Source organism: Lichenostomus cassidix, chromosome 1, assembly GCF_008360975.1.
Source record: "Lichenostomus cassidix isolate B80296 chromosome 1, HeHo_3.0, whole genome shotgun sequence".
Classification (NCBI taxonomy): domain Eukaryota; kingdom Metazoa; phylum Chordata; class Aves; order Passeriformes; family Meliphagidae; genus Lichenostomus; species Lichenostomus cassidix.
The window spans coordinates 79,584,757-79,602,836 of NC_139479.1; the positions used below are offsets into that span (position 1 = coordinate 79,584,757).

Below are 18,080 nucleotides of genomic sequence, written 5' to 3' on the forward strand. Positions count from 1 at the left end.
CGTGAAGATTCCGGAAGGCTCCGGCCGGCTCTTTCCGCCGGCGGAGCTGCCCCGCCCCCGGTGCTGCTGCCCGGCTTCCTTCCTCCCTTCCTCCTTCCTTCCGCCGCACTCCGTGCGTTCGGCTGTCCCGGGCAGCAGGGCAGGCGGTGCCGCGGCCATGTCGCTGCTGTGCTACAACCGGGGCTGCGGGCAGCGCTTCGACCCCGAGAGCAACACGGAGGGTGAGAGCGGCGGGCGGGGCCGGGGCTGGGGCTCTGCGGTGCCTCCCTCGCTGCTGGCGTAGGGAGCGGGGGCGGCCTGGCGGGGCTCTGCGGGGCGCTGTGAGCCCGTCCCGCCCGGCTGCGGCCCCGGGGCGCTGCGGGGCTCTGTGGGGCTCTGTGGGGCTCTGCGGGGCTCTGTGAGCCCGTCCCGCCCGGCTGCGGCCCCGGGGCTCTGCGGGGCTCTGCGGGGCTCTGCGGGGCGCTGTGAGCCCGTCCCGCCCGGCTGCGGCCCCGGGGCTCTGCGGGGCTCTGTGAGCCCGTCCCGCCCGGCTGCGGCCCCGGGGCTCTGCGGGGCTCTGCGGGGCTCTGTGAGCCCGTCCCGCCCGGCTGCGGCCCCGGGGCTCTGCGGGGTTCTGCGGGGCTCTGCGGGGCGCTGTGAGCCCGTCCCGCCCGGCTGCGGCCCCGGGGCGCTGCGGGGCTCTCACCCGGCCCAGCCACACGCGTGTGGGGCCGCGGCTGGCCCGGCGCTGCACATCGCTGTTATGTTTGCTAAAGGTGCTCAAGGCCAGCAGAGGTTTCTCTGCTTAGGGCCTCTGTGGCTGTTGCATACATTGCAATTACCAGCGGCTTGTTGGTTTTGTTTGGTTTTGGGTTTCTTTAGTTTAAATGTGTGGACTTGCAGCAGGTAGTTAAATGTATCTGAGTGGTACGTGTGTGTTTGCTTTGCAAAGCGCCTTGAGCGCTTGCAGTGCTTCTCGTGTGTGTGCTGGGAATCCTGGTGAAACATCTTCAAAGCTCTGTCCTTTGGGGTTCCATAATTCCGCAGAGGCTGCAGTAGGGTGATTGAGTTTTCAGAAGGCTTGCCCTCACCTGGGTCGTAAAAGTAATTCTGTTGGCTGAATTTTTAGAATGCCCTCTTTGCATTAATTTAACTTTTAGTGACCCGCAGGGTTAGAAGTAGGCCAGCGTGTTCTAGCCTGTGTATTTTCCGTGATTTAGAACCGTGGCAATAAAGTGTTTATTTTTCTAAGCTATGTGTTTTCCAAGGAGAGAGGCAACATATTGAGTAGGACTTGTTAGTAACAGGAGAAGTAGGCACAGTTGTGGAATGATTCCAATTACTGATCTCTTCTACCAGCATCCCCTTCAGGCCTTTGCCCCAAAAGGCAAAGCAGATAAGGGCTATTTATTAAAAAAAAAAAGAGAAATATTACTGAAAATTCAAGATCTGTACTCGTTGTAAAAGTAACACTTCTTTAGGTGTGTTCCTACGTTTGTGATCAAGTTGTGGTAACCTCGGTCAGGTTGGCATGGCCATATGGTAACTCTGTGGTGCTTGGGTTGGTGAAAACAATTCCATGAGATGAAATTTGTTCCAGTGACTGGAACACTTAGTGGAATCACTGTGTCCTAGACGGAGCAGTTCTGAAGGTAAAGGTAATTATTCACAGATTGCTACAGGGAAACAGATTTTTTTGTTTGGGTGACCCCTACCATTTCTACTTTGACATTTAATGAAAAGACTAATTAAGTGCTTTTAGGATGTAACAGTAAGATGATAGCAGTGCGTGCACTGAAGGATCAGTTTGGCTATGAAATTGACATGAAAATTGCCCCAAACAAAAAATGACAAAAACCTGGAAAATTGTGGTACTTGTATCTCCAAAAATTATCTGAGGGTTAGAGAAAATGGCTTTGAAATACTTTGGTGTTCTTGGTGAAGGAAAGATACTAACAGCAGTGGAGAAGTAACTTGTTTCAGGTTTTTTTTTCCAGTGAAAAAGGAAGAATAGCAACCAAAGGCTGGAATCTGATCTCATAAAAATCAGAACTAGAATATGCTTTTATCTGCTTGGTGCCTATCAGTGTATCCTAATTTTCCAGTTTTCCCCACCTAGTCTGAGATGGTATCCCTCTTCTTGTCAGATAAGAGCTGTTGGGCTCAGTGTGGGTGCAGACGAGCTGATGTTTCACTGTCCTCTATCAGGGAGAATGGCCAGACTGCTCAGTGGACAAATGCTGCTGGCTCTGCGTGGGGCATTGCAGAGCTCCTTGTCCTGGCATCTTTTCACGTGGAGCATTCAGGGCCCTCAGGAGGCAGCAGCCAAGTGGGCTGTCATTTGCTCCATGATGTACCTGCTGCAGAGCAGGCTCCAGGGAGCAAGGAAAAAGGATTGCCCTTGGCCAGATGGACGACCAGACGGTTCTCTGTGTGTGCCTCGTGAGCTGGAGGATAGCCACCCCTGAATTAATTGATTATGAGATGGTTCTGGTCTCTGAGATGGTTGCAGTTATTAACAGCACATCTCTGTTGAAGAATGCATGTGAAGAATTAGAAATACTCATTTAAGTCTTCTGATTCAGAAGTAGTCTTTGCTACAAACAGTTTATTTGATTTAACAGTGAAGTCCTGGTCTTATTGCAAAATGATCACTTTTAAATTTTAATTTTCCTGTGAGGTTTACCAACATTAGCTTTTCATCCTGAAACTGAAGGAATTGATAAAGGTTTATGGATATATTTGTAAGTCTTGCTGAAGTACTAATGTCACCAAAATATGTGCCTTTTGAGTTAAAGGTGGGAACTGATGTGTCTCAGACTGTATTAGTACTTAGGCACTGAGTATAAAATCAAAGAAAATTATAGAAAACAAGGTTTCTTTGAAAATCTATGTGTTTATAAAAAAGATGAAAACAAGAAGTTTGGTTGGGTTTTAGCCTATTGAATATCTGTAGGCAGATTGCTAATAAGATTATTTATCACTTTTTTCTTTTGCTTGCTATTATGTGCATTGTTATTGTTTGTGTCGCTGTTAATTTTAAGTGTTTCTAATTTTGCTAGAAGACAGTGTTTAGAGTCAAGTCAGTAAAATACTATTCATGCAGTAAATGCCAGTGAGAAGTTATATAATCTGAGCAATTTTATTACATGTGAAAGGAATACAAGTTAAAAAGGAACAGCTGTGTAATGCTGATAAATGGCTATGAATATAAACACTTTCCGTAATGGAGATTGTGTTTCAGTGTAGCATTTGCACAGAATCTATTAGTAATAAATAGTATTGACATGTCAAAATTGTGCATGTGGAAGACTAACCTTTGGGTTCAAGTCCTTAAGTGGCCTAGGATACTACAAACATTGAAAAAAGGTCAAGATAATTATGGTTAAAATCATGAACTCATGATTTGCATTAAGAGATTTTTTCAACAGAGTGGTCCTCAATAGAAAGCATTGATCAGGTGCAAATTGATGTATTTGAAGCTGTAAACCAGTATTTTCTGTCAGTCAGGTAACCATAGGGTCACCTTTTTACTTCTGCAAAAATTATGAGTCAGGCCTGATTATTAATGAAGGCCAGGAATGGTTGATAGAAAGTTTACTTGCTCCACGTGGAGGTAGTGGTTTAGCTTTCTAGTTTGTGTTGTATAATACAGAAGAAGAAAGAAGTCCTGATTATTTATGTTTATTATATGCACTCAGAGAGCTTTCTCTGTGAAATATATTTCTGAGCAATAATGTGTACTTGGGGAAGTGGGGCAGCTCATGGCATACATGAATTGCAAATGTGACATTTTTGCTGGGTTTGTAATAATGAATAAAGATTCTTGGTATGCCTCAATATTAATAACAATAATTTTCTTCTAGATTCATGCACATACCATCCAGGAGTGCCTGTCTTTCATGATGCTCTCAAAGTAAGTCTGCAACTGTCCTTTTAAGTATTATCTTTTTTTTTTTTTCATATGTGTAAAATAGTGTGCTGCTTTTTCTTTTTAGTTCCAGATCTTTCAGGGTTGTGAAACTGATCTTCACCCTAGGATGAGCAACCCCATGAAATTAGAAAAGCACAGCTACTCATTCCTGAAGAAGAAATTAAAAACTCTACTCATATGGTCTAAATGCCATTCAAGTCTAGATGACTTGTTTCCTGTTGATTGACTGACTTTAGGTCTCTCACCAGTTTAATTAGGTCCTCTAAATAGGACCGCAGCGCCATTGAGAGGTTTCATACTCTTCTTGTTAATTAACCTGCTTGGAATTCAGAGCAGCTGCTTGTGGTCTAATGTGGCCAGGGCACTAATATATATGTGACATTTGTCTGCTGTAAAAAACAGTCACATTCATTTAATCAGCCAGGTGAGGATGTTGGTTAAACTAGGACTGGTCACCCATGCCTCTGATGCAAGCTGTCCAGGATTCTGGGGCTCCATCTTCAATGATGAATTATATACCTGTGACTGGTCTCCAGTGCTTGGTCCAGCTGCACAGCCTTGGTTTTTTCCTATGCTGTTTTCCTACTTCAGGATCTACTGGATGCATATAAAGTGCTTAGAGGAATTATTTGAGACACAATGGCCAAAACAGTGCTGGAAATCATTCTAATAATTTAATTGTGTGTAGTCAGAAATCTGGTGTCAGAAAATGGAGCCTGGCATTTTCTAATTATTAATATAGATGTAGCCTAAGTGACTTTTCTTAGAGGACCAAACTGCTGTTTAGGTGAGCTTTGAGGGGGGCAAGTATTTTTTTAATTGGTATTTAGGAACTGCTTCTACTGGCAGTGCATCTCATCCCAACAATGTGATGTCTTTTGGCCTTGTAAAAGTTTCTGCATTTGTGCTAAGCAGCGTGTTTGCTGTGAGCTGTTGCCTTTATTGCAGTACCTGACTCCAGAATCAGCCATCATGTGCCACTGGCAAATTGGGATAAATACTGTTAGATCAAATACTGTACAATTGCTTAGACTATGGCAATTTGTTCTGTACAAAATTAGAGTTGTACTCATAGCATAATACAAAAATCTTCTACATAGTTACAAAGAGAGAAATTACACAGTTAGCTCAAACACTTGCATTTACTCCCTCTTTCTCTTACCTACTCACTGTTTATAAACAAGTACTACTTTATCCCTTTTCCTTATCCCATCTCCTGGCCTAATTAAAAATTTATCATAGTTGCATATGAGCAGTTTTCTTCCTGCTGTGAATTCTAGATAATCCAAGTGGGCAGGGTGAACCTTTTGTCTCCTCTGCTGTGGAAATGGTTAATATTTTGAGGGTATTTTAGAACCACCTACATAAAATCCATTGTATTCCACCACTTAAGCTTTCAAAGCAGTGGTGCATTAGTCAAACTGTTGCCTTTAATAAGGTTCTTTGAGTTCTAAGATACATTATTCACAGTGGCAAGACAATTTGCTCTAAAATTGAATTTCTGGTTTATATAATAAAAAGTGCTCATGATTGATGTAGTTGGATAGCTGTGCAATGCACATACCTAGCTCTGTTGGTGGGAAATAAACAACTGAAAGATTTGAGTGGTGCTTCAGAAAAGAAAAAAAATCCCTATCAATTTTGGAAGAGGTCCTGTATGTTGGGCCACAGGTGAGCCTGGTCTCAGGTGTAGTGTTTGTTTGTTTTGCTTAATTTCTACAGAGTTGGCATCTGACTTGTCATGGAAATGGTGCCTCACATTTACTGAACTTTCTGTTTCAGGCAGCATGAGCAAACTAGAAGACTTCTCTGGCTTTTAAAAATGCAGATGATAATAATACTGTCCAGAGAAGGGAATAAAACAATTGCTTTAATCTGGATGTGCCATATCTTTTAAAGGAATATAATTAATATTTTGCTGTGCATAAGCTGTTGTCAAGTCTGGTAGTCATGCCTGTGTTGTTTTTATTCCACAATATTTATAGGGTTGGTCATGTTGTAAGAGGAGAACAACAGACTTCTCTGACTTCTTGAGCATTGTGGTATGTACTCGTGATTATTTACAATTTTCATACTTGTCAGAAGACAGTGACTAATATTAAATGGTATGTGTGCTTACATGTTTCAAATTTGCCTACTTTTGTTAATTCTTATGTACTCTATTTTTCTTCATATAATGCTGAAGTCAAGTCTCATTTGCAAGTTTTAATGGTTGAAATTATCTAAATAGGTTTTGATAGAGCTACTTGCTAGTGAAGAAGGAAGGTCAACATTTATTGGTATTTTGCTTGACTAGAGAGTATGCATTTTTCTTTTAACTTACATTCAAATGAGAATATTTTCCACTTTAGCAGGATTTCCTTTGCAAGCCAGTGTTTAGAGTGGGCTAAATGAGAAGATATAGCTGAAGAAATGAGTTAAGAAAACTTGTTGCAGTTTTTGTTAATTTTTTATGCACACAAACCGCACTGCATATATATATATATAAGTACATATAAACATATGCTTTCCACAATAGGGTTGTACAAAGGGTCTCCATAACAGCGAGAAACCTCCTGAGCCTGTTAAACCAGAAGTCAAAACTACCTCTGAACGAAAGGAGCTAGCTGAACTGAAACCCAAATTTCAAGAACACATAATTCAGGCACCAAAACCATTGGAAACAATTAAAAGGCCAAGGTACAGTATATGAAATTATAAGTTTTGCCAAATTTGTAGTCAGTTGGCCAAGTTAAAGCTCGCTTGGTTATTCAGTGTTGTACGTTTCCGATAGAGTAGAAATTCCAAAATTAGTCTTAGAAGACTTTTCTTTTGGTAGGTAGCAGTAATCTTCAAAATAAGAGAAGAATTCTGGTTATGACAAGGAAGTACTGGATCTCTTGGCACTGAGATCCATGAGAAACAAAAATTGAAATCTGTGATCTCATGGCTTAAAATGCCACTAGTAGCTTTGTTTAGTGTTTAAACCAAAAGTTTAAAACAAAATGGTAAACAAAATGTTTACTATTTGTTAAACCAATGTTTAAACAAAAATGGTAATAAATGGTTTTATTACCATTTATTATGGTAATTAAAGTAATTTTGGGGTGCTTTTATGTAGATTCCTTAGTATCTGAGATTTATTTTTATTTTTGTAGAATATTTAGGATTTCCAGTTGAAAGCCAAGACTTTCTTCTAAATTTCTGGTCTGTTTTTTTCATAAACAGTAAGGATTGGCATTTACAAATGTAGTTTGTTGAAGGGAGGTTTGAAATGAAGAGTCTTGTAGGGAAGATTAAAAGTTACTACTTTGTCTTCTGTAAATTCTTTCTGATGAAGTTGACACTAATACATGAACTTTTTTTAGCCCAGATGAGCCAATGACAAATTTGCAGCTGAAAGTGTCAGCTTCCTTGAAACAAGCTCTCGATAAACTGAAACTGTCGTCAGAAAACGAAGGGAAAAAAGGTAAGGATACAGGGAGGTTAAGTAGGAATGTGATGCTACTTATAACACAAATAATTGAAATACTGATCTTATTTCTGAAGTGATAGTTTCATGTAATGATGTTCTTTTTCTTAATAATCTGGGAAATACTTTCCAGTCCAGGGAATGATGTTTGAAGTTCACATGTGGATAACATGAAGTCTTGGTTGTCAGGAGCAGTAGGTTGTCCTTAACATAATTTGAATTGTGTCTTTTCTAAGATTTCCTGGTTAGAATAGACATAATGGGAGTATCCATTTCTGAGTATGTGACTGACAGAGTTACCAAGAAATGAACTTTACTCCCTATTGTTGCAAACACAGTGTCATATAAACTTCATAAACTGGAGAAATTCCTCTGAAGACTAGTTGGTTCTGCCTCATCTGCTTTTCATGTTTTTTCTTCCCACATTTTATTTGGAATTTGTTGCTAGAACTACACTGTTTCTTAAGAATCTTTACAATTTCAGCCTATGCTTGTGGCTATTATATGCTGTTTTGTTCTTGTGCCAAACTAATTTAGCTCTTCTTTCTCCATGGTATCCAAATTATTTCCTTGTGTGTATTTATAGACAGTAGTTGAAGCCTTTTACATTCTTAGTTTTACAAAACTGAGCGAGATGAATGATTTTTTTCTTCCCCTGTGATTGTAATGATCCTCTTCATCTTTTTTATTTACCCCACTTAAGAATGTGTAAAGATACAGAGCGTAGAATTTGATGCATAGGTAATACAGCTTTTGGAATGTTTCTGTAACTTTGTACCTCTCTGGCAGAGTTCAGTGCCAGGCAGAAAATAGAAGCTTGAAGAGCGAAGTTTTTCTAATCTCCTCCTTGGCTCATTTTAATTCTTAATAAAAGCAAAGTGTTCAGTCGATTATACAATTCATTTGCTATTTTCTGTGATACTCTGTTTACAGAGGAAGACAGTGATGAAATCAAGATTGGGACGGCATGTAAAAATGCAGGCTGTTCAAAAGTAAGTGGTTCAGTTGTACTCTAAACCCAGCTGCTCAGCTATTAAGTGACCAGTTTTGGGTTTTTGTGTGCTACAAGTTGATTTTGAAAAGGCACAAAGTCTGTTTGGTTTAATAGATGCACATTTGACAATGTGCTTCAGTATGGACAAATATGAGTTGTATGCATAAAGTCTAAGGTTTTCGGGTTTTTTAAGTCAGTCGATTCTGTGGTACTAGTGTGTTTCATCTTAAAATATTAAATATAATATTTGTGAGATGTGGCTTACTGATGACACTTAAGTTGCTGTTCATAATCTGTGCATAGATCAGAAGCATCTACAGATCTTACCAGTTAATGCTTACAGCAAGAAGAATTAAAGTCACTGTTTTAACACTTCAAGCACCAAAATGTCATTATATTACATAGTCATTTTAAGTGAAAGTTACGCTGACACAGTTGCGTTGTGCAAAACAGGACAGCAGGATTTAAATAGCTATTTTACCTGATGGATTTTGCATTGTCTGCCAAAGCTCTAGTGGGAGGAGAACTTTGGCAGTCTTTGTGTTGGGAAGAAGTGATCTAATATTCAATGGCTAAGTTGTGTATTGTTCATTTTACTTTCTTTTGAGAATCCATGTGTTTTATGAGTGAGAAATTTAATTTATTGTTCTTGTTTTCTCTGAATGCTCAGAGTATTTTAAAGACAGATGTCTCTGAGGACCACTTATGAGTGATCCTTTATATGATGGTGACCTTTATAAGATGGTGTCACCGTTGATGTGTGCCATTGATTTAACACAAAGTACAGCTTCTTAGCAGTGCCAGGGAGCCTTCTGTGAATGGAGGTTCAATGGTTACTTTGAAAAGCTAGGACAAGCCATCAGATCTAGATTATTTACCCAAAAGTTTTGTCGTACTTTGGTCAATGTTTCTGGTTTGTGTTGTTTTGTTTTGTTTTTTTCCTTGCTCCAAATCCTGTAACAGTAATACACTTTAAATGTTTTGTCCCACTAGACATACGAAGGACCACACAGCACAGAAGAAGTATGTATATACCATTCTGGTGTACCTATATTCCATGAAGGGTTAGTATTCAGTTAACTTCCATTTTTGTATTTATATTCCATGAAGGGTTAGTATTCACTTCAGGTTTTTTACTTGTCTTTGTAGTTGTTCATGCTTTCTTTGTAGTTGTTGCCTTGATTTATTCTGTATTCCCTCTTCAGTCAAAAATAGCAATGCTTGAAGAGGGTATAGTAAATTAACGGTAATATTGTATGAGGGAAAGGTCTTAAATATTCACAGTAAACAGTATCCTAAATATTGTTTGTTAATTACTTTGCAAACTTTCAAGGATGAAGTATTGGAGCTGTTGTAAAAGAAAAACTTCTGACTTCAATACATTTTTAGCTCAAGAAGGCTGCACAAGAGGAACACACGTATGGACTAAAAAGGATGCAGTAAGTAGCATTAATATTGCATTCTGTGACTGGCCATTCTGAATTTTGAATACTGGAATATGGTTTGTAGCTTGATTGAGTTCCTACTGTAGTTGAGCTAATTCAGATCACTACCTCTGACATAACATGGAGGATGCTATGCACAGCAGGAAAACCGAGAAATGGAGCATGAAGTAGTTTATGGTACAGGTATCCTTGTAATAGCTACAACCTTTCTCTTTTTAGTGATATGTGTACTCTTAGTGTGGTGAAAGTTTCTGGCATCTTCAGAAAAAAAACAGCAGACTTCTCCACTTTGTTAGTTCAGAAAGTCTATGGCATTTGATCTAGAATATATTCCATATGTATTACTCTAAGATCTTAGATGTCTTTCCTGTCCCAAAACCCTTGAGGAGAGCAGCCATACATGTTCTGTAGTAAAAGTAGTTTCATTCAGGGGTCGAGTTTTTGTTTAGGTAGCGATGGCAAAACATAAGGTCAGTGAGGTTCCATTGGTGGGGAGCACAGATGAAAGCATGCCTTTAGGTCTAATTTGGGTTCTATTTTACATACCTTAGTATCTTTCTGGTCTGGATCTAATTGAGTGTCTTGCTTTGACTGCCAGCTAACCAACAGAGAGAGCATCTGTTTAATTTGTAGGTATTTCTTTGCAGTGTTGGGAACAAATTGAAGAATTACAAAGTAAAAACTATGAACATTCAAGGGTTATAAAGATTCTTTAAGAATAGTATAGAATATAATAATGGGACAAAACACTTAAAAAACATTATTTGGTCACATGATGGATACAGGTGAACACAAAATTCTTGTTATGAATGTAGTGTCTGTTGCTGAGGCAAAATTTGGTTTGGCACTAAAAACATTAGGAATGTTTAACAAAAGAAAATAAAGATATATTATAAAAAGTGTCATTTTGTTACCTCATTCTAGAGCAATTACTTCACAAATCCTTTGCTTCCTTTAAGTTTTAGAATTCCTTGCTTTGAAGATTTACATTTTTGTTCAATTATTTGCAAGTGCAAAAGTAGGGATAAAAACACTAAAGTTGTGAGCTTAAAGCAGGAGAGTGTAGAGAGAGAGAGTAGAGAGTAAAGAATTTACCCACATATGAAGAAACTGTATATTAACTGTATGTATATTGAGATAATGGGCTTCTGTCTAACAAGGGTTTTTTTTACTTTGGGTTTTGGCTTTTATTTTGCAGGATTTTTCACCATTTATTTTTTCTGCATCAGAGACCAGAGGGCAATAAGTATTTTTTTGCAGCTATATGAATCATTCTTGGAGTTATGGCATTCTTTTTCTTTGTTCAGTTCCTTTCTATAATCTGCCGGCTAACTGTAGTCTTGGAAAGGAAGTTGATCCACCAAGTAACATTTTTTTTGTTGTTTTTTTGAAGGGGAGAGAATGAAATACTTAGTAAAAGGAGTTGCAAGTGGAGTCTTGCAAGCTCCTGTGAAGATGAAATGTAGTCCTTTATTAACTATGCTAGTTGGCTATTAAAAAAATCCTGGGCATTTATCCTGTTAATCTTGTAAAATATATTCTAACATAATTCAAAGGCTTTTTTCTGTACATTTTTCCTCATATAGGGTAAGAAAGTAGTTCCATGCAGGCATGATTGGCACCAGACTGGAGGAGAAGTGACTATTTCTGTATATGCTAAAAACTCTGTTCCTGATCTGAGCTATGTGGAAGCTAATAGCACAATGGTGAGGCTCTACTTTATGATCAGCAACCTGAAGTTAGAAAAATCTGCTCAGCTTTATTTACAAGGCAGAGATAGCATAAGACTCTTTCTTATTTGACTAATTGCTTTTTCTTGGCATTTGTGTTTGTTCAAATATGTATAGCTTTTTTCCTCCCTTCTGTTTGGACATCTGCACTTTAATGTGTGAGGTTTTTAAAAGCTGCAATACAGTATGCCAAAAAAAAAAAAGTCTTTAGTTTGACTTCCATAATTAAAACAGAAGCGCAATGGATTTGCATCACTATGTGTGTAAATAATTATAGATTTATAATTAATTTGTATTTGACTTAATTTAATACCATTCTTTATTGTATGCTGTTTCACAGCTACTAATATTAAACAGGTGTTGAAATGCTTCTCTGATTTCTTAATCTAAAATGATACTGCTACCAGTGGCTACTGTCGACTGCAACTGTTTCAGAATCTATTAAAATAGATATTCACTTCTATTTCTGAGAGAAAATTTCATTACTTTGGTCATTGTCAGATCCAAGTCCTAACATGGTATATTTGGTTCAAACACACTTATAGTATCAAATGTTTCATTAACATGATAAATTTTTTTAATTTTTCATTGTTGTTTTTTCCTGTTAAGGTAAATATCCATATTGTATTTGAAGGAGAAAAGGAGTTTCATCGCAGCGTGAAGTTATGGGGAGTAAGTATAAAAATACTTTTTCTCCCAAAAAATCCAAAAAAACCCAGAAGAAAAGTAAAGACACAAGCTTTTAGCTTTGTCTCCTTCCAAAATGGTTTGCTTTTTCTCATTACTCTGTTTATTGAAAAAAATTTCAGTTGCATGACATTGAGTAATTACATTTAAATCCAAATATAATGCCCCAGGAGATCCAGTATGATATCATAATGGGCGCTGCTTTGCACAGAAGGTGACTTTCCAAGGTCCTTTCTGATCCCAGCCATGGTAGTGGTGTCGCAGAAAACCCTTGCTTATGTATGTGTTAGCCAATGTACATGTTAGATATGCATAGGCATATGTTTATTCCATAAGCATTCCATAGCTTGGGAATGGGAGAGTTGTGTTTTCAAGATACCAGAGGGATCTTCATCTTCCTGAACATCTGCTGAAAGTAGTGATGAGATACTCCCCAGCTGAATTCCCAAATATCTATCAGTCTGGTTTTTAAATTGAAGTGTAAAATGAGGTTTTCTGTTCCAGGTGATTGATGTAAAGAGGAGTTACGTGAACATGACTGCTACAAAGATTGAGCTCACTATGAGAAAAGCAGAGCCCCTGCTATGGGCAAGTCTGGAATTACCAGTTTCCAACACACAACCAAAACAGGAGACTTCAGATCAATAACGATTCCAAGAGACAAGTTATTTCCCATGATGAAGTGGTGACTTGCTACTGTAATCAAATATTTAATTTTTATATAGATTCCTTTTTTTTAATGCTAGATCATCTGTTCCCTTCTAGAAAGAAATTTGACGCACAGTAAATGGGGGTGTAGACTTAAAGGGTAACAGCTATTTCTGCTCTTGCTCCCATGAGTATGTTTATGCTAGATGCAGTGTCTCCATGGGAATTCAGAGTAAAGCAGCTATTGCCCTTTGCTTGCCACCTTCCCTACCATGCACTGACTGTCCCAGTAGATGTGCTCCCTGTTCACAGTGGGTGTCCTTGTTTTTCAGCTCTTCTGTTTAGACTGGATGCATTTGGTAGCCCATGTTAAATTCAACACTTATGAAGCATACAGTAATTCAGATACAAAAATCCGAGTTTGAACTGATTAGCATGCAATTCCACATGTAGAGTAAAAGGTTACATAAACAGAAATATGAAATTGTACACTTACAGACTTTTGCATTCTGAAACGAAGGTTTGTTTCAATACATGTTGGCTGTGGAGGGATGAAATAAAAGGTATTATTCCAAGGATTTTAGTACTTGCTGACTCCTGCTGTCTTTCATGAATCAAAGCAGATCAGGTTAAAATTAAAAGTTGGCAAGAAGGGATTTTTTTACTCCTTTACATTTGCTGTTTGAATAGCTAAATATAAAAGCAAATGGACACTGAAATGGCTGGACAACTTAGCATTTCAGCTGTGAAGAGTATACAAACAGCAAATATTGTAAAATTACCAAAGTGCTGTATATATTTGACAGTCTTTAGAATGTATATTCTGTCCTATTCTACAACATTGAAAATCTCAAGACTCTTTTCAAATTAGGTGGATATGTGTAGTAGGAGAAGCCAGGATGCACTGTAGGTGTCTTGGGAAAATTATTTCTATGTAGATATGCATATCTTTTGACTCTGAGGATGGTAGTCTAAGAACTGCATTTATATACAGGGCAAATCTGAGGAGAAACAACATGCTTTAAAATGTCTGTCTCAAGTCGTAATTGTACATTTGATTCAAAGTACTTAAAAAAAAATACTGTATCTGTTGAGCAGACTGTAATTAGGAATCAAGCCCTTGGTTTTGTTTTCAGTTCATCAGTAAAGGTATGTGGCTGAAAACAGGATAGTCGTAATGATTAGATTGTTTTTTTAATCCAAGCAGCAACACATGCAGTAATGTTGCTTTCTCTTTCTGCTTGGAGTAGTTTAATTTTGGCTTGCAGCTGAAATAAAAATGTTTTCCTATAAAAGTAATACAAAATGCACACCATTATTTATTGTGCCTAATCCAGTATATGTAAACAAAAAGTCTTATGGACTGTCAAAATGCATAGATGCTCATTTACCAACCTTGACAGATCTGGAATAGAGGCAAGAGAAGCAGAATGTAGTAAGGGCATTCTGTAGTGAAATACAGATCTCTAGGAATCCTGTTTGTTTCCAGCAGGTATGATTTGACTTGAGCTCAGACTTCTGTCTCTAACAGTACTTGAAGTCCTACTTCATGCTTAAACTAGTAGGAAATACATTACCAAAGAAACCATTCCTGAACACCAAGAAAGTAACACCAGTGATACAAATACATATATATACATTGATACAAATATATATATATATATATACATACATACATATATAAAATCTGTTTTGGTGCTTCTCTACCTTCATTTCAAGATCCTTTTTCCTCAATCACTTAGTTGAAGCATGGTTGCAATACTCCCCTGGGCCCTTTTTAAAAATTCCAGCTCTTAAGTTCTGCTGAATAGATTCTATTAACCTCTAATAATGCCTTTTCCCCCCTTTTTTATAATTTGAGAATGTCAGGTACTGTGAAGTGATAGGGTGTGTGCCTGCCAAGTGGTCCTCTAAAAATTGAAAAAAAGTTCCCTGATGTGTTCTGAACCAACGAGTGAAGCACTTATTAGTATGACACTGAGAACATCAATCACTTCAGTGGATGAAAAATTCTAGATAGGTGTAGCTACTAGCATGCCATCTGTGTTTGTGTGTGTAGAACTCTGAACTTGGACAGCAAAATTTGTAGTGCTTAAATGCCAGGATAAAGTTCTTGTTTAACAAGCAAGTTCAAATGTGTCTATCCATATGGATATATAAATATCCTAAATATGTTAAAAAAGTGTGGAAAACATATTTTTGCTTTATTTGCATCCTCACATGTAGTAGGTTTTCATAATGTAAAACCCATTTTAAAGAACTACATGGAAAACAGAATTCCTTGGGAAAACAGAATTTCTGTTTTTAAATAAGTCATATTCTGCCTTAGTATGCTAAACCCCAAATGGAGAGGAATGTGGATGAATGGACCATCTGCTGTGACTGCTGCAGGCTTTGGGATCCTGTAAGTACTTGTTACACTCCTTCAAAGTACATTTTGCTGGTAGTTGAGTCACCTTGGCCATAAGTGGGAGAAGCTCCTGTAAACGTAGTCCCCAATTTTGCTTTTGCTTTTTATTCATTCCACCTGCTCTTCTCCTGTTCTTCATACTTTCAGCTCAAAACTGAAGATACTTAGGTGTTCTATGATGACTCTCCCCATCAGTGGCAGTAAAATCACATTTAAAATCTACCTGCGTAAAAAAGCAAGCAAACAAGCAAAGGAACCCATAAAACCCCCACCAGTTTTGATCAGGGAAGAAGGTATAGGTTTGATGATAACAGTATTGCTCTCTGTGGCCTGGGATGCTTTTCAAAATAAAAAGATAAACCTTCAGATGGCCTAGATTGCCATAAACTGTCTGCTAACTGCAGTGATTCTTAGCAGTTTTTTATAACGATATGTCTGCATCTATCCTGGAGATGCAAGAGCTGTATCCCTCACTGGATTCCAGTGTTCTGAGCAGTTGCTCCCAACAGGCTGCAACACACCAGTGGTTGATCCTGGTATTTCATGCAATGATGTCTTGACATGCATAGTGGCAGCAGACACCTAGATGGAATATTGGCTGTAACTTTTATTAGTAAGTGTGGACAGGAGGTGAAAGTGTGGAGAGAAGGTGAGGACAGCTGTAGTGTACTAAACCAATCATGATACTTTCCCAAGAGCAAGATTTGTCAAGTAAGCCAAGTGATTTTTGATCACAGGCTTTTCACCTGTCTAATAATACGACGCTGAATTGCAAACCAGTATGAACAGGAATAATTGGTGTTGAGTTTATCCTTGTTTTCATGTTTTCAGAAGTTGTGCTGTATTTATCAAATTAATTAAGTTGATACAGTCTGGCTATATTTTTTTTTTAACTAAGAAGTGTTTAACAGCTGTAGTGTGTTTCAGTATGGGTTTACATGTTAAAGATGTAGACAGCATGCTACACATATCAGAAATGACTGTCCAGGTGCATATAAAACTTTACCTTCACAATCCCTTTTTAATACGAAGAATTGCATGGATATACAAGTCTGTGACAGCAATCTTAATCTTTTCCCTCATGTATAAACCCATTTTTCTATCTAACAACACATTTCATACCTAACATTACATCCCAGCTAACAGGTGATAGGATGAGAGGAAATGGCCTCAAGTTGTGCCAGGGGAGGTTTAGATTGGATATTAGGAAAAATGCTTTCATGGAAAGGGTTGTCAGGCACTAGAACAGGCTGCTCAGGGGAGAAGTGCAGTCACCATCCCTGGAGGTGTTAAAAAACACGGATATAGCACTTAAGGACATGGTTTAATGGTGAACATGGTGGTGGTGCTGCCTTGGTAGTTGGTGATCTTAGAGATTTTCCCAGTCTTAACAATTCTATGATCTTCTATCTGTAACAACATTTCTTGGAGGAATTGGAATTTATGTTAAATGTTAATACACTGTTAATCACTGGGCTGTTCAGCTACTCTTGACTCTTAGGTCATAAATGGCACTGATACAACTTGACAAAAAAAATCTTCCATTGGATCCATTCGGGATTGTGTATCTTATCAAGTCACCATTTCAGTAGTTTAGGAATTAGCTTTATTAGGAATTTTGCCTTGAGAAAAAAATTACCTAACCTACATAATGATGCATTTTTGGCTTGCATTCTTTAAAACATGGCATGAGTATTGATTAAATACTGTACCTGTCTTTCCCAATTTGCTACTAAATTGTTTTTACCTCTGTTCAGGAAGGAGATGCTTTTTAAAGTAATGAGTTATGTGTCTGGAACACTGTTTTAGGGTGGTAATAATTTTGCCATTATAAGAGTCTTGAATTACAGTTGAAGAGAGGGTGACTTGTCGCATGGCTGTTCGATTCTGCACATTCATGAAACTTACTTGCAGAAATTCTCATGTCTTCATGCTCTAGTTTTTTTCTAAATGTATTCAATAAAATTCCTATTACATGCTGGTTGCATTTGGGGTTGGTTTTTGTCTTATTTTGTTATGGGTGAGAACTTCCCTGTGCATTTGCAATGTGGTGGTTGAAATAAAATGTAAGTGGACATTTTCCACAAAGGAGTCTATCTAGGAAAGAAACTGCATAGCCAAGGGTTTTTCCTCATCTGTACTTGCTTTCTTTGCCTGTTGCTTTCTAACACTACAGGCTAGTCAGGATATGTGAGTTTTGCAGAAATCTGAGTGTGGTTACTGAGATGTGGGCCTGTCACATTCACAGAAATAGTTTAGTTCAAGAATTTTGAGCTGCCACAAGCTTAATGGAATTGGAATAATTCCAGATACAGGGGCTGTTTCTAAAGTCCCTGAAGATATTGTTGCTCGGATTTTTTTTTTCTTGGAAAAAGAAGATACTTTTCAAAACCTCTGGCATTCACTCTGTAGAAAAGGGTTCACCTATTGAAGCCTGAAATCTTCTATGGTAACAAATACTTGGCATTTTCCCAAAATTTGGGTGGATGTTTTAACCAGAGGTAACCAAGGTACTGTCACAGACATTGTGAACTAATGCACAGGTTACTGTGTCAAATGAGTGTTAAGCAAAGAAAGAAGCATCCTTTTGAATAAAATATTTTTGTTACCTACTGGAAAAGGGTATTTGAAAAATTAGTTCTTTGTTAAATTTTAATGAAAGCTGGATTGCAACAAAATTCATTTAAAGCTACCTGGAGGCAGAGCTGTTACCTTACAACAACCTATAAAATATTTTTAGTCGAGAAACCTTGTTCTCTGAAATGTGATTTAAACCTATGATAAATACTGATACTGCAGTAT

The 18,080-nt window shown here is 38.1% G+C and overlaps 1 protein-coding gene across 2 annotated transcripts; it reads left to right on the top strand.

Annotated features, from left to right (window-relative positions):
* The first annotated feature begins 42 nt into the window (after positions 1-42).
* CHORDC1 (cysteine and histidine rich domain containing 1) lies at positions 43-17,265 on the top strand. 2 transcript variants are annotated; one of them, XR_014853207.1, is made up of 12 exons: positions 43-221; positions 3,846-3,895; positions 5,899-5,955; positions 6,432-6,592; positions 7,261-7,361; positions 8,298-8,356; positions 9,352-9,422; positions 9,692-9,797; positions 11,390-11,509; positions 12,143-12,205; positions 12,725-12,918; positions 13,201-17,265. XR_014853207.1 is itself a non-coding variant. In XM_085065267.1 (11 exons), exons 1-11 carry the CDS (start codon positions 158-160, stop codon positions 12,866-12,868), a joined length of 996 nt encoding a protein of 331 aa, XP_084921393.1. In that variant the 5' UTR covers positions 44-157; the 3' UTR covers positions 12,869-17,265. The 2 variants fall into 2 exon arrangements, 1 of the variants encoding a protein (XP_084921393.1); XM_085065267.1 differs by having other exon boundaries at positions 44-221; positions 12,725-17,265.
* The last annotated feature ends 815 nt before the right edge of the window (positions 17,266-18,080 follow it).

Excerpts from the sequence above, each read along its gene's own strand:
- CHORDC1 (XM_085065267.1), top strand. The coding sequence starts at position 158 with ATGTCGCTGCTGTGCTACAACCGGGGCTGCGGGCAGCGCTTCGACCCC. Across the intron at positions 3,896-5,898 it reads TCTTTCATGATGCTCTCAAA|GGTTGGTCATGTTGTAAGAG; the intron begins GTAAGTCTGCAA and ends CAATATTTATAG. Across the intron at positions 9,798-11,389 it reads TATGGACTAAAAAGGATGCA|GGTAAGAAAGTAGTTCCATG; the intron begins GTAAGTAGCATT and ends TTCCTCATATAG.